Source organism: Ptiloglossa arizonensis, chromosome 14 (genome assembly GCF_051014685.1).
Source record: "Ptiloglossa arizonensis isolate GNS036 chromosome 14, iyPtiAriz1_principal, whole genome shotgun sequence".
Classification (NCBI taxonomy): Eukaryota; Metazoa; Arthropoda; class Insecta; order Hymenoptera; family Colletidae; genus Ptiloglossa; species Ptiloglossa arizonensis.
The window spans coordinates 7,650,381-7,665,463 of NC_135061.1; the positions used below are offsets into that span (position 1 = coordinate 7,650,381).

The window sequence follows — 15,083 nt, forward strand, 5'->3', positions numbered from 1 at the left end:
CTGTAAAATTCCTTATCTATCGGGAGAACGAAGTTGAAAGGTTTCACCAACGTCGAGAGGGGGAGACGGTTTCTTTTATTCCTGCCTCGTTATCGGCGGGGGAAACGAGAAAATCTTATTCCCCTGTCGATCGTCGTGTCTCTTTCCCGGTTACGAATTAGGTTTGATCGCGTCTTGTTCCTCGTAGCGAGATAGAAAATAACGAGGTTACCTCGAAGAACCTCGAAGAGAAAAGTGGAGGCGGCGGGCACAGTGAAAAATGCAGCTGACCTTACTCACCAACCGCGCTTCGGGATAATTCAGAAACTCCCCTGTAGGGTCTTCCTGGGGCGTTAATTGGATCGGAGGCTACTCGAACTTCCCGCGGGAAATTTCTTTCGTTCGATGGGGAGAGATTAAGTGAAATCTCCGTTGCGGTTGCTCGTCGAATTCGAATACTTAATTTCGGGGACGAGGGAAGGGGGGACGAGCGATTCATTTACATCCGATTACTCACGAGGGCTCGAGATCGTGGATAATTGTTTACTCACCTCGTCTTCCTGCGAGGAGGCCAACTCTGGTTCGTTTTCCTCCAGCTTCGTTAACAGTTTATCCTGAAACGAGAAAATATTTCTCGTACATTCGGCGATATAAATATTAACACGTGACTGTGACAGTGGCCAGTGACGACCGTCGCTCAAAATTCACAATGTTTTACCAAAACGTTTTACAAAGAACGAATATTTGCAAAGTTTCGGGTAACGTTACTCTTATCGGGAATGGTGTAAAACGACAAGTCGAACGAACGTCGAGAATATCCTTAAATGTGAAAAAACTGGGCCGACGGTTTATTTTGAACACGGATCCACCGATAAAAATCGTATGGATTTTGTCTTTGGGCGAGTCGAAGGCCTGATCGTTTTCGCAGAAGGCCGAATCGTAACGCTCGAACGATAGTTTCCAGCGCTGTGCTTGTACCGCGCGTACTAGGAAACGATCGATAGTATGTTATTTCTTTCCCGCGTCCCTTGTTTTTCGCGTATCGCGAGGCTCTTTTTACCAACTCGCGCCACGCGATCTTGAAAGTTGGTAAACTGAAACCACCCCGTAACCCTCCCCGCACTCCGTACACCAAACAAAAGAAAAGTAAGTTCTCCGCAACCACTTCTGGGTTCATGGATTCAATATTCCGTTTACTTTCTCTTCCAGATTTTATGAAATTCAAAGCGAACCCCTCTACAATCCCGAAACGTCGTGTTCAGCTTCGTAAAGCGATAAGATTTAATTTCACCTAACTACTCGGCAAAATTTCATTCCCAGATTTTCGCCAAACATCGTTGAAAATTCCATTGAAAAAATGTCTCGGGCATCCACGAGTTTTGCGGATAGAATCGGAAGGTTGAACTTACAGTTTGCGGTGTAGTTTCATCCTTTGCATTCGAGTTACCACGGCTAAGAGGGAACACCCGTCCTTTGTTCATTCCGTTGAAAGGATTTCTCGCGTGTCTAGAAATTTTGAAGATCGAATCGAAAGGTTGAAACTTTCGAGGGTAGTTCGATCCGTTGGGTTCGAGTTACCGCAGCTAAGAAGGAATATCCGTTACTTTTTGGCTTCTCTGCGAGCCTGGAAAGTTCGAAGAGAATCGATGGGAGAGGGGACGGTTCGCGTATGTTTACTCGTCGTCAGCTTCGAACGAGAGAGTAAAAAATGTTTGGTCCTGTTGTTGGCAGTGGGTTTCGTCGTGGAAACAATGGGACCGCGAGGCGGGACAATCGAGGGTGTTCGCGGTTTAAATGGAAAATTGGCTGGCTGTGATTCGAGACGGTCCACGGTCGGTGCGTCGTAGCGAAAACTTGCTGTACCGATGCTGCACATCGTGGTGGGGATATTTTGCGCATCATCCCCCTAATATCTGGAAAGCACCCTGACCCAGATACACGTACGCGCTGAACAACCGGACGGTCCTCTGACAGGATCGTCCGACGGCAAATGAAAACCTGGGCGACGTTTCCTATGGACTTGCGTCTTTATCGTTTACCGAGGAACGCCCGGTCGAATCCTGAAATACGAGCACCTCGGATCGCGTCGCGTTCGTCGCGACGAAACGTACAATTTCGAACGCTTTCTCTATACTATAGATCGAGGCATGTAACTCGTCCCTCTGATTCTTCCCTTACTTAAAAGGGAAGACTTTTCAACCGGCGCGCTATTTTTCAACCGGTACGCTATCAAAAAAACTACGAGCGTATTTCGATGCTGCTGCTTCTCAACTTTTATCGAGAAACCACTCCTTCTTTCAGGGCCATTTATTTTATTACACCGCAACTGTAAAATCCATCGAAAAATGTTTCGCGCGAAAGTTTGGTAATTGTTTAGTTTCCCTCCGACTCGATGTTGTAACCGTTCCATAAGATCGATATCAAAATTCTGCGGCTTCTGAGTTTCTAATTTCCACGATACGTATTCTACAGGATCCATTCCTTTACGTTTGTTTACATTTTTTATCGAATTCTTTCGTTAGATAAGTTTAAACATTGCTACTTATCTAAAAGTTCTTCGATGAAAACAACGGTACACCGCCAAACTCGAACAAGAAACAAACATTAGCTTTCGATGAACCGCATTAACGAAAGTAATACGTTTCGAACGATTATAATAACAATCGTTGCGATTTAATATTTTCCTTAAACAACTATGTACTTTGTTCGTTACGAGCTGCTTTTCTTCGAAATCCTCGACCTCGCTTTCACTCACCGTTTATTATTCACACGTATCCGAAGAACGCCTTTGTTGCCTATGACGATTCCTACGAAATGTATCGCTTCTCTTCGAAATTCTCCAACTCGTTTTCAACTCTGATCGTAAAATTATTTTCACGAATTCTTGTTAGGTTTTTTTTCTCTTTCGTTTACGATGATCTTTACGAGGTACGCGTATCTTGTTACATTTGTTGCGAGCCACTTTTCTCGGACGTTCCGAAACTCGTCTTCCGTTATTTACACGAGTTTCTAGAATATCCGTTCGAGGTTCGATCGCTCCTACAAGAGCTTTCGTCGCGAGCTAATTTTTTTTCAAGGTTCTCGAGCACGTACTCGGTTATCTACACGGATTCCGAGCGTTTCTTTCGTTCGATCTTTCGATCGAGCATCGAGAAAAATGTCCGAAAACGTAGAAGAGGGTTCCAAGAGTATTCAGCGTCTCGATGATCGAAAGAGGAACCGGACGTTACCCCAGTCTCGAAATCTAGCAGCATCGTCGATAATTCCAGTTGTATACTATACACGGTACAAAACCAGAGTCGATTAAACTTCCGAAAATTCTGTACTCGCCGGGGTTAATGGAATTGCCACATGGAAATTGTGCAATTTCCATTCGATACAGCCGTCGGTCGCAAATGAATTTCTAGTCGTTTCCATCGAAGCCAAGAAGACTATCGAGCATTCGATCAGTCCCTCGATCCACTGCGTCCAATTTACCGGGTAATTGTCGTAGTTTGCACTCGGGGATCCAGGAGGAAACCCATCTACCATTTATTCGCGCATCAAAATGGAACCTCTGCGCAAAATTGATATCGTCCAAGGTTAGCTTCTGGCTAGATACGAAGTTTAATTTTCGTTCCCACCGCCATTCTCCCGCGCGAAACCGTTTGGAATTTTGTAATCGGTGTTCTCTCGCAGAATATTTCCCAGAAAGGAAGCCTAGCGACTCTTTGCGTCATGCTCGAGATCCTCGATGCCAGGAGCACGCTGATCCCAGCTTTCGATTTCTACCAGTTTGCTCTCGCTTCTATCGTTGACTGGAATCCTATTCCTTCCGTCGTTCTTTCGATTCCAGTGTTTCGTCCATAAAACATGGTGGTGCCGCAGTTTCTCGTCTCCGTGTTGTGCCGCGTGCTCGTGATCAAAAGAGGTAACCATACCGAATCGAGTTTATCGTTTCGCGACAGTGATAAACATACTCTCGGCACGTCGAGAGACTCGCGCCGGTGATATTCAATAATCTTTATCGTTCGTTCGTTCGTTCGTGGTTATTCAAGGATGATAAAAGAATGAAAATTTTTTGCAACAGTTATCCAGGTCCAGGGACACCCGAAGAGTGAAATTACAGTGAAATTACAGTGAAATTACCGGTGATAAAGAAATGGCTGAAACGAGGAACCTCGGGTGCCAGGAACACCCGGAGGAAATGTTTTCTCCTTAATTAAAAGAGTTGTTTTCGCGACGTGTATGTGGCTCGGAACGAAGGAAGTGAATAATGCCGGCGCTTAAATTTTCGGGGGAGAAAGGAGAGGGAGATTGCTTTTAACTGCCCCGCTTTTCACCAAAATATCCCGCAAGGTCCCTTTCGTCGAAGGCATTTAGAGCGCCTCTGCAAACTTTAGTTCCTTCCTTGCGGCGCGGAATTTATTTAAATTTCGTTCACAATCCGGGGAAATTCTATCAGAAAGGATATTCAAATTTCACGAATCGCGAATCTCTCTACGAATCGTTGTACTCCGATCGATCGTATTTTACGTTGTCGGTGACAAATTCCTCCGAATCGACAGAGTAAATTGCTCGTTGTTGCGGTTCGGTTCGATAAAGTACAAGTATCGCGGTGCATACTTTCACTCGATACTTTGAAGCGAATCTAGGTGAAGGGGATCCAGATGAACGGTATTCAACGCGAATTACGTTATCATGAATCAACTCCATTAATTGGTACGCGCGATACGTTAGCTTTCACGAGTACGCAACGAACGCGAAGAAACCTTATTTTCCTTTCGTCGTTACGTGTCGATGAATTTTCGACGGTTAAGTGGCTATTCTCGTCTAGAATGCGATTTCTTTCGACTCGAAAACGAGAAACTTTTTTGCGCATAGGTTACGACACACGTATTTATCGATGCTTGAACCGTAGAAAATGATTTTTTCGAACGAAAAATAACGAAAATCAAACGAACCGTGTTCGGCGGAGAAAATTATTGCAAAGAAAGCTTCTCTGTGTGTAAATTCCGACGGTTCGTTCAATTTGAAAGGAATAAACAACTACGGTGGGAACGAATTGCGGAGTTTGGATGTTATTTAAGGTCGATTACGGAATACCTCGACGGCGCGTGGCCGTGTCGTTGTTGCATCGGTCACGGAGAAAGATTTCACGGGGGCGCAAATGACGGCTATCGAGGCTCCGTTACATTGGGTTAAGAGCACTCGGTGATCGATATTGTTCGCGGTGGTTCCGTTTCGCTCGCTTTTTCGCACCTCGAGTTACGGTCTCGCGAAACCGATGTTTGCGGTTGCTCGACTTGTTCTCGATACCTCGAGAACGCCAGGCTCGGTCGTCGGTTACTTTCTCCACCGTTCGAGCTCCGTTCGAGGAAAAACGATGACGAGACTCGCCGAGCAAAACTCGAAACATTTTTACGCCCCGAGAAAAAGGGAAATACTTGCACTTGGAAGCTGCGAACGGTACGAAGCGCGAGAAAGAAAAACTACGCGACCGTGAGTCAGCCGTGATTCAGGTCTGGGTTAGGTCTCGGGGGTTGGGACAAGTTTGGATAAAAGCTGATCCGTGTCCAGGATAGATCGTCGGTTCGAACGAGATAACCGTAAGTTGGGACGAAATTCGTGTCAGACACCGTTCAAATGACAAGTAACGAGTTCCGAGTTGGGATCGAGTGGCTCCAAGTTGGATCAAGGGAGAGTGTTTGCTCGTTGATTCCGAAGACGCAGCCGTGTTGGACACGAACATCATCGGACACGTAACGCAGCAGCACCGCGACGACGCGACGCGTCCATTAAAGTTTAATCATACGGCAACACGACATTGCGCCCGGATTACGCGACGGATACCCGTCCCCCGGTTTACTTCCCCAGGGTTTTTCTCCGCGAGCGATGACGCGCGAGGAACCTTTAACGACTTTTTCCATCGAAATTAGAGACCGTAAGGACGGTAAGCGACTCGGAGGAAATTTCTCGGGCCGTAAACGTTGTTGCCGATTTACGTTCCGCTCGCGCGTACAATTACCACTGGGAACGTTCCCAGCCCGTCGCGTTTACGACCTCTATTGAACTATTAAACCGCATTGCACCCGTCGCCTCGTAGCAATGTGCACGATGTTGCGCTGCACACTCCCGACGGTGTAAAAATTGCAATATCGATGTTCGTTCGCGCGTAAGTTACCACGAATCACGGTAAAAATCCTCGTTATCGCCCTTCGTGGTAAAGAAGATTCGAACGAAGAACCGAGTATCGATCGATTCGATATTAAATAGACCTCAAAGTATCGAAGATAGCCCAGGCTTTTCGAAATACCAGACATTTTTCCAAATTTTCATATCTCTCTGTTACACTTTCTCAAACGATCGATTCGCAACGTCTATCGCGTTTAACGTACTTCGATCTTCGTACAATATTGCATTCTTCGTTTCAACCGAACAAAGAACATTCGAATCGTTTTTATTCGAGATGAACCATCTCGTATGTTGTATTTCGTACATAAAAAAGAACGTTCTCCGTTCGGGCATTTAATATACTTTCTATTCGTAAACGTTTCGACCCGTTTGTTGGTACCTCTTAATATCGTTCGCATACTTGGGATTGAACTTTCTAAGAAATCGTGTTCACGCTCCATATTCTTAAAAGTCTCTCCCACGGTATCGTCGAATAATAACTTTTCGTTCCGAAGATCCGAAACCTGAACCAGATTCGGACCAGGTTTTCAGGTTCGTGAATAAAAAATGAAGAACGCGCTCGAACGAATACCATCTTTCGATTTCTATGGATCGTAATTCTAAAATCAACGCGCGCGCGAGTCCGATCATCCGTTACCGTATCTACTACGTTCCATTGGTAATTGTCTTCGGACTTGTTCTCGAAGTAGGACACGATTAACGTAGAATTCGACGAGATGGAAGAGTCACCCACCGGGCAGTGTTCTTTCTTTTCAACGAACGATTCCGTTACGGAGACAATGGTCGAAGAAAATCGCGGTGGACCAACAACGCCCGAAATTACGGTATCGTTCGAAAGTTGCGGCGAATCTTGAGAAATAGAAACTGTTTCGTACGGGACACCGTTCGAGAAACGCTGGTCTACCCCGTCGGTCGAATATTTCCGTTACTCGTTGCGCAGACGAGGGAGAGGGAAACGTCGAAGGAAATGTTCGCGAGTCGTTGTTTCACGCCGAAGAAAAAAAGGCCTTCAACGGGGGCGACGCGTACCGCGAGAGTCGATCGGTAATGCACGCGATATCACGTGTCCGTTCTCAGGTTCAATGACGACGACCGCGACGATCGGTCGAGGCCGAGCGCCGCCATGCGCGAACTTTGACGAGCATTCGAGAGAACCCTTCCTTTCTGTCGCTAGATGATGTTCCGCTCCACGTTTCGCCGCTTCCATCCGGTGCCTGTTCGTACTGCTGTCCCATTAACGTGGACCGCGACATCGAGTATCTCTTGTACACCAGGTACGTTGGCTAAAGTATCGATCGGACCAACCTTTGTCGCGGGGAAAGTAATAGAAAGCGCGAATTGGTTTCTACCGGTTCGCTAAACCGATCGCTCCACTACCGAGAAACCGATTCGATGCAACATTCGCCAAAATTTAGATCAACTTTACTACGATTCGTTAACGATAATCGAACCACGGAGACCGTTGCTCTCCTCGTGAATGAATCAAACATTTGAAACGAGTGCTTTTCAACGGCTCTCTCGAACGAACTTTCAAACCTGAAACCAATTATTCGATTTATCGAACGATCGCGCTCGTCGATCACCGCAATGGAATTCTAAAGGTGCACTTGCGCCGTTGGTAAACATTTTTTCTTCCTTTCGTTCGAAACATTCAATGTCGCGTCATTCTTATCGAACAACGGATCGTTGTATCGATACAATCGTTGGTCCTTTGTTACGTTTCGGTCGAGAAATTGGGCAGAATTTTCCATTTCGCGTGTTCGCCTTGGGTCCAAACGTTTCCGTAACTCGATCTCCATTATTTTACCGTACTTTCCTCAATTTGTAGAAAAAGTTTTAGCAACGATACAAGTGAACGATATCGGAGACTCTCTGGGTTCGAAAAGACTCCGATTCTAAATCAAACGAAGTATACAATTCGAAAACGTAATTCTGTTTTCGATAAAAATGATCTTTGAAACTATTCTTTTCAATTTTCGATCGAAACAACATTAGCCGCTTTTAAACAACTTCTATCGAAGGTTCAAAGTCTCGCAACAATTATAATCGTTCTTCCTCTGTTTCGACGTCAGGCAGAATCCAAGTTGCGGCACCGTGCTAGACGTCTCGGACCCCTACTCGTTGCGTAGCAGCAATTTCAACGACAGATATCCGACCGTAATCTTCATCCATGGATACAGCGATAGCGCGTCTGGAGGTAGCGCCACTACAATTCGAGATGGTATTTTCATTGTTCCGCAGGTATTACCTTTCCGCACGAAAGTCAATGGCACCGTTATTCGATTCGATACGCCGTTGCTCACCGTTGGCGTTCGTGACTCGATTACGAGCCACGAGAGAGCGACGACGGACCGGCAATACAAATTCCATAACGAGAACGAACTTTACCGATGCCTTCCTTATCGAACGAATACGGAGTACACGTAGTTACGAACAATACTAATGGTCTCGCTCGTTCGTTTGAAAACTTTTTAAAGCGGTCCGTTCGAAGAGGGGAAATTATTATAAAAACAAAGGGACTCTCTCGATGGGTCTGTCGATATTTAAAGGGGTTTCTTCGCATTCAACGTTCGAGCGCGTTCGCAACTTGGGATACCGTTAGCCGCACTTTTAGACAGGAATCGATGGAACCGGGTTGGGGGCGTTACTTTCGACGATCGAAAGTAAACTCGTTCTTTGGGATTTCCTTTCGACGAAACCCGATTTCGAACAAAAGTGTTTCATTGGCGTATTCGCAGCACCGAATACGTATTGCCCGGGATTTGTTTCAAAATTGCAGAGAAACGCAAAAGGATCGAAAGAACGCGATGAAATTTGATCGTTTGAAACCGCGAAGGTGGCGCAACCCTTGAATATCTTTCGTCTATCGGGAATTCTCAGCGAGTGCCCTCCACCACGAAACACTCCCTCGAGGAAAGCAAAAGTCACGTTTGGAAACGCGAGGTTCGTTCAATCGTAGCGATTTCTTTCAGTATACCTGAAACGTGGAGAGTACAACTTGATCCTGGTGGATTGGTCCAAGTTGTCAGGTTTGCCTTGGTACGTGACGGCGGTCGAAAACACGAGGATCGTTGGGCCCCAGGTCGCTCGTTTCGCGAACTGGCTGGACGCTCAAGGAGCGGTATCTCTCTCCAATCTGCACGTGATCGGTTTCAGTTTGGGGGCCGAAATCGCCGGGTTCATGGGGAAGACGTTAGCCCCGCGGAAAGTAAATATCGAAGGTTACAGGAACGTTCACCGCGAAATATTCCATTTCCAAGAAAATTTGTTCCCAGGTTGGACGGATCAGCGGACTGGATCCTGCTTATCCCCTTTACATGAACACCGGCAGGGAAGGTCATTTGACGGCGGTGGACGCAATGTTCGTGGACGTGATTCACACGGACGGTGGACACTTTGGGTTTCCGAATCCTCTCGGCCACGTGGACTTCTATCCGAACGGTGGGAGACCGATCCAACCCGGTTGCAACCTGGAGACCGTGATCCGTAACAGTGTTTCGCGACTCATCAATCAATACAGTACGATTTCTAACGGTTCGGGAGTTTGGTAAAGCTCGTACGAGTCGATTTCTCCTGGTAAATTATTTATTCGATGTTCAGTTACCTGCGGACACAATCGAGCCTGGATGTTGTACGCGGAATCCGTGAGAAATCCTTTCGGTTTCCCCGCCAGTAGATGTCCAAGATGGCGACCCGAGATTCGAGAGTACTGCACGTGGACACCGGACGGTTTCATGGGATTCGCGGTACGATCCACGCTCCGAGGGAAATTTTACTTGAGGACAAACGGGGAAACACCTTTCGCCAGGAATGCCACCGGATACCTCGGCAAATGACAACGCTGTCTCGAGTTTGGATGAACCAGACGAGTAGCGCCGACCTCGCCACCGATCAGTTTCTCCGAATCCTTCTTTAAATATTGCCCAGAGGTCGCTGTTTCGTTCTCCCTCTTTACGAAGACTCGATACGCTTTATTATTCCACTTTTACGATTACCCGAGCACGGTGTTTTCGATTCTAGTCGATAGTTGCCCTCGATGCGGAGGATATTGGGTTCCCAATGTTCAACGTTCGCGAACGCGAGGCGCGAGGCGCGAGGCGCGAGGCGCGAGGCACGAGTCCCTCGGCAAGTCAGGAACGATCGTTACCATAGCACGGTAAGATCACCGTTCGACTTACGACGGTTCTGAAATCGAATAACTCGAGAACGCTCGTCGATATCGCCCACAGTTGTCCCGTTCGGACGACCCGAATCTATGGTAAATAATCGACGATAAAAATGTTGGCTCCGTTCGCGATCCCGGATAGAACGAGTTCAACGAAACGATCCCGAACGATGCGAATTTCTCGTGCCGCTTTCGGTGCACCTTGGCCGCCCTCGAAATATGGAAATTCCAAGGACAAGCGCTTCCTTCTTCTCCGTTTCAGGCGATCGATAAGGAGGGGGTAATTGCGTTAAACAGTTTGTAAGCCAGCGCCTGGCATCCGTGCGCGCCGAAAATAGGGCCACGGAGAAGAATAAAAATGTTCGAAAAAGGCCGAACCTGGCGGATTTCCAATACTCGCTCTCCGATGCTTTTATTTTGCAGTGATTTCGTTGGACGACTGCGGATTCGAAAGTCTGTGAACTCGGCACTCCTCCGTGGGTACCTTGGCCCTGTCCCCGCGAATCCAACTTTTCGGGACACTCGAGCAACGATTCCGCTCGTTGGAACTCGGTGCTATCGATCCTTGAAAAGGTTTCTTCGAGAAGGACGATCATCGCGACTGGACCCCGGTACATCGAAGGAGTAACGAACGATATCGATTTCTCGAACGAATAAAGGCATTTCCCGTAGGAAGCGGTTGCGAAACGGTCTCCCTCGAGTTGTTACGCGCGGAGTAATCACACGTCGGCCATTTGTCCGCGCGAATCAGAAATTTCCCGCGAAACATTTACAGATATCTACGGTCCCGCCGGTGCCGGAGAGACTTTCCAATCCGTCCTGGCAACAAAGACATCTCTACGAAGCTTCAGCTACCTTCTCCGTTGTTCCCTTTGTCTCTCTTTACCAACGCCGCGGATAGTTTCCAATCCATAACGCTCGGACGGGCATCCGCGCGAGACAATGGTTCTCCCTTCTTTCACCGGGAGCTTTTTCCACGGCTGCCGGTAGGTTCGTTCCGTTGCAAGTAGATACGGTCCTTTCATCCGAAAAGGCTCGTACGATGTAAACGACCAAGGACCAACGTTACTCTTCGTGCCTCGCGTCTCCATTCTCCCTTGTTCCCTTCGCGAACGAATGCTTCGGAATCTCTGGCTGCTGCCGAACCTATCTGCACGGTGTGCGTTTACGATGTCTTTGAAAATATCCGAACCCGACTCCCTTCGAGCGGCCACTCGAAAAGTCGATAGCGAGAAACGTTCGTTCGTTCGTTTGCTCGTTGCACGGACGACTCGAATGTACAAGGTAGACTAAAAACGGTTATCGAAATATTGTGAAACCGGTCAACGATTCGGTTAAACGTGCTCGCGGACGGAAGAGTCTCGGAAATTGAAAACAGTTCAACCGGACTCGAGAAGGATCTCTCGAGAGTCGATAACGATCGCAGTTGGGTCAGAACCAAGGATAAAGCTATCTCCGATGTACGTACTGGAGGACATTTCCGTGCGGAATTGTACGGTATACAATTTCGAGAATCGATAGGATGATTCATGCAAAGTGGGAACAGTTTGTTCGACCTCTCTTTCAGGCCCTCTGACCTTTCGCGGTTGCGGCATCTTCGATCACCGAGAGCGTTTCTTCCGTAGAAGGAGGATCCTCGTCCTCGAGGATCGTGGAACGAAGCTTTCTCGTCGCGAGCCAGCCGGGGTTGCCGCTAGTTGGGCTCGGAGCACACCGTGGAATCTCGAGGAGAGCTTCGGGCCTGCTGGTCAGTGAACCTGGTACTCTCGCTAAAAAATTCAACACCGACGAGTCGATAACGATCGACGACCTATGGCCAGGGTTATAGATGACCCTAGTCTTGAAAGACCACAGGCTCTAGAGGCGTAAGCGTGCAGTCGACGCCTCGCCACGTTCGACCACGTGTCGTCTCCTTCCCGCACTGGAAATCCCCTCTGGAAAACCGACGCGGAACTTCCGAGCGGAGAAAAAAAAGTAGCAAACGATCCCGACGGTCGATCGTTCTTTCGCGAGGGCCGATGCCGCTTCGATGAAACTTTTCCCGGTAACGGTGTTCGTTAACGTCCCGGGGTAACTCGTGTCACCGAGCGCCAAATACTAGTATTACACGGCCGGTGAAACGTCGTTCGGTTTTCGAGAGTTCGCCTCGTCGTCGCTGAAACGAATACATCGGTAAATTCTGCTAGATAAATTAGAATCGTACTTCGGTTCGGGCACTCGTGATACGGCAAGTCTCTCTAAACGAGCACACCGGTTGAAAAAATCCACTTTAAATTTCAAAGTACGGTTCGCCGAGTACACGATGCCCCGATAGACCCTGGAACGACAAAAGTTTCCACAGGAAAACCTGTACGTCCGTCTGAAACTCAATTCGCTCGAGTTGCTTTCACTTTGCAACAAAGTATGAAAAACAGTGGTTATGTACGGTACGGTTCGACGGATGAAACGGCAACCGAAGCCAGGCTAGGTAAATCCATCGGTGGCTTTTGCGCTCACGGTTCGCGCGTCATCGCGTTACGGCACATTTTGCTTTTCGCTCTTACGGAAATCCCCCGGAGAACCGCGCGTCCTACGATCCAGCTCTGATAGCAATTTAATTAGGAAAACCGTGAATACCGGAGCCCTACGTCCCGTTATCGCGTTCGATTCTTCGATCGATGCGATTATCGCATTTATATCCGGCGACGACGTTGCTTCGATCTTCCTCGCTCCGTATCTCGTTCGTTGTCCCGTACGAGAGGGACGAATTTCTCCCGAGCTTTTGCCAATTTCCTTCCGATGTAACGTAACTGTTTCATCCGTCAACGGTTTTAAACGCGAATCTTTCAATACTTTTACGATCCAATATATACGCGTGTGTATTTCTCGATCGCGCGATAAACTCAAGAGCCTGTACGACGGTTGCGAGTACTTCTCGTTAAAATGTTTGAGAACGGTATCCGGTACGAGGTATAAATATTGGACGAGAGTTTCGAGAAAGCGAACGCCGCTTCGCTGTACACGGGTACTCCGGTTCTTGAAGAACCGTGAACCGTTCGGTTATCGAGACAAGGGTTAAGGATTATTTAAGAAACATCCGTCGGTGTTACGACTCGGCGCTCGTTTTTCACACTTTTACGACAACGAGCGAAACGTGCCTTTTACATCGAGAGTAAGACAGCTTTGATATTGGCAAATCGGTGAGTGGTTACTCGTGACTTCGAGATCCCTCTATTGTCTTCCCGAGGAAGAATGCATTATTCTAAGAAAACCACTCGAGTTTCCGACTACACTTCAGACAGGCGAGACTCGACGCAATCGAAACGTCGGAAGCAATAATGTTCCTTTTCCGAATCCCAAGAATTCGTTCTGCCAAAATCTTGGATCTTTCGTCGAAACCAACTCGTAAATGATCAATTTCGCAAGTTTACGCTCCGCGTACGACAAAGTCGTGCAAGAGTGACACGTCTCTCGAATTGTTTCGTTCCTCCTTGCGCAAAACGATGCGATCGTTGATATTGTAATTCCGTTCGTTGTCGGTTCCATTGTGGAACGTGGATACCGCCGTCTCTGCGAGAGGATCACGGCGATGGTATAAATTACAAAAGGAAATCCCTCGGTAAATTGAACCGAACGAGACATTGTATCGTTATTAGCTTTGTCATCGCTGTCACTGGCAGCGGTAAAATCGATAAAACGGAATAACGTCCGATCGGTGCGGTACCTCGGCTGCGATTCAAATCCCGACCGCGTATCGAGAATTTTCATCCGGCAACGACGGAGGTGCATTGTCCTCCGCGAAAATAGAAAACGAAACACGAAATGTCCGACTCTCGCCTCCCGTTGATGACTTCGTTATCGATTTCTCTTTGTTCCCGCGGCCGAGATTACGGACACGTCAGAACCAGCCGACTTTAACCAACGTTCCCCGACCCCTCGTTACATTATTTTGTGCGTGCGCGGAATCGCCCTTGGACAAGCTCGCAACGAAGGGTTTTCTTCCCCTTATCTGTACCTACCTGCATCGTTTACCCAACGTTTCGCACGCCACGCGGGCCAACACGGTGATTTCGATCGTCCACCGCGACATTTTCAAAGGGAACCCTTCGCCGCTGCCGAAATTGTTACTTTGCCGCTCGACGCGGAAACAAAAACGTTTTATCACCGGAAGATTTCGCGATAACACGGTCACGATTGAACGTCGGGATACCACCGTTTTCTCCGCCGATGTTAACCGCAACGTTTGCGGTACTCGAAACGGATCCAAGAAACGGAAACTTTCTTTTCCAGAAATTGAGATTTCATTCGGTCGATTCGGTCCCTTTGTTCGTAATTTTGGACGGAGCATTTTTTTACGTTTACGGAAAATATTCGTTAACAGGGAAAGGTCATCGATGGTCGCTAAATTATCGATTAATTTTTCAAAGTCGCGCGCGTTTACAGAATTCCGAATTCTCGATACACGATAGATTTTAAGCGGCTTCGAAATAAAAGCGTTTCCTCCAAGGTTTTCTTTGAAATGGTTCGAGCCTCGAAATACGTCCACGAACCTTAACGCGCAAACTTATCCCGACGCAAACGTGTCCCGTATACTAATTTTCCAAATCGTTGCAATCGTCGTATCGAAATGATCCTCGTTGTCTTACTCGCGTCCCCGATGAGAGACGAAAAATAAATCGAATTCCAGCGCTCTGGCCCTCGAGTTGTCGCACCTCGGCCTCGAAACCGGCAGACAATACCGTAATTAAAAGTAGTCCGAACGAGGTCGTGTTTGGAGTAATTTCCA

General features: G+C 47.6%; 2 protein-coding genes across 7 annotated transcripts in view; one reads left to right on the forward strand and one right to left on the reverse strand.

Moving 5' to 3' along the window:
* Positions 1 to 15,083, reverse strand: part of LOC143154360 (uncharacterized) — a 109,266-nt gene that overhangs the window by 15,047 nt on the left and 79,136 nt on the right. For all 6 annotated transcript variants that reach the window (XM_076326447.1, XM_076326454.1, XM_076326453.1 and 3 more), the window contains one exon: positions 531 to 593. In XM_076326447.1, the coding sequence (XP_076182562.1) occupies positions 531 to 593 (63 nt within the window). The remainder of the gene's footprint in view (positions 1 to 530; positions 594 to 15,083) is intronic.
* Positions 6,870 to 10,520, forward strand: LOC143154348 (pancreatic lipase-related protein 2-like). Its single transcript, XM_076326408.1, has 7 exons — positions 6,870 to 6,990; positions 7,094 to 7,197; positions 7,240 to 7,427; positions 8,226 to 8,374; positions 9,126 to 9,361; positions 9,429 to 9,672; positions 9,754 to 10,520. Exons 1-7 carry the CDS (start codon positions 6,870 to 6,872, stop codon positions 9,987 to 9,989), a joined length of 1,278 nt encoding a protein of 425 aa, XP_076182523.1. The 3' UTR covers positions 9,990 to 10,520.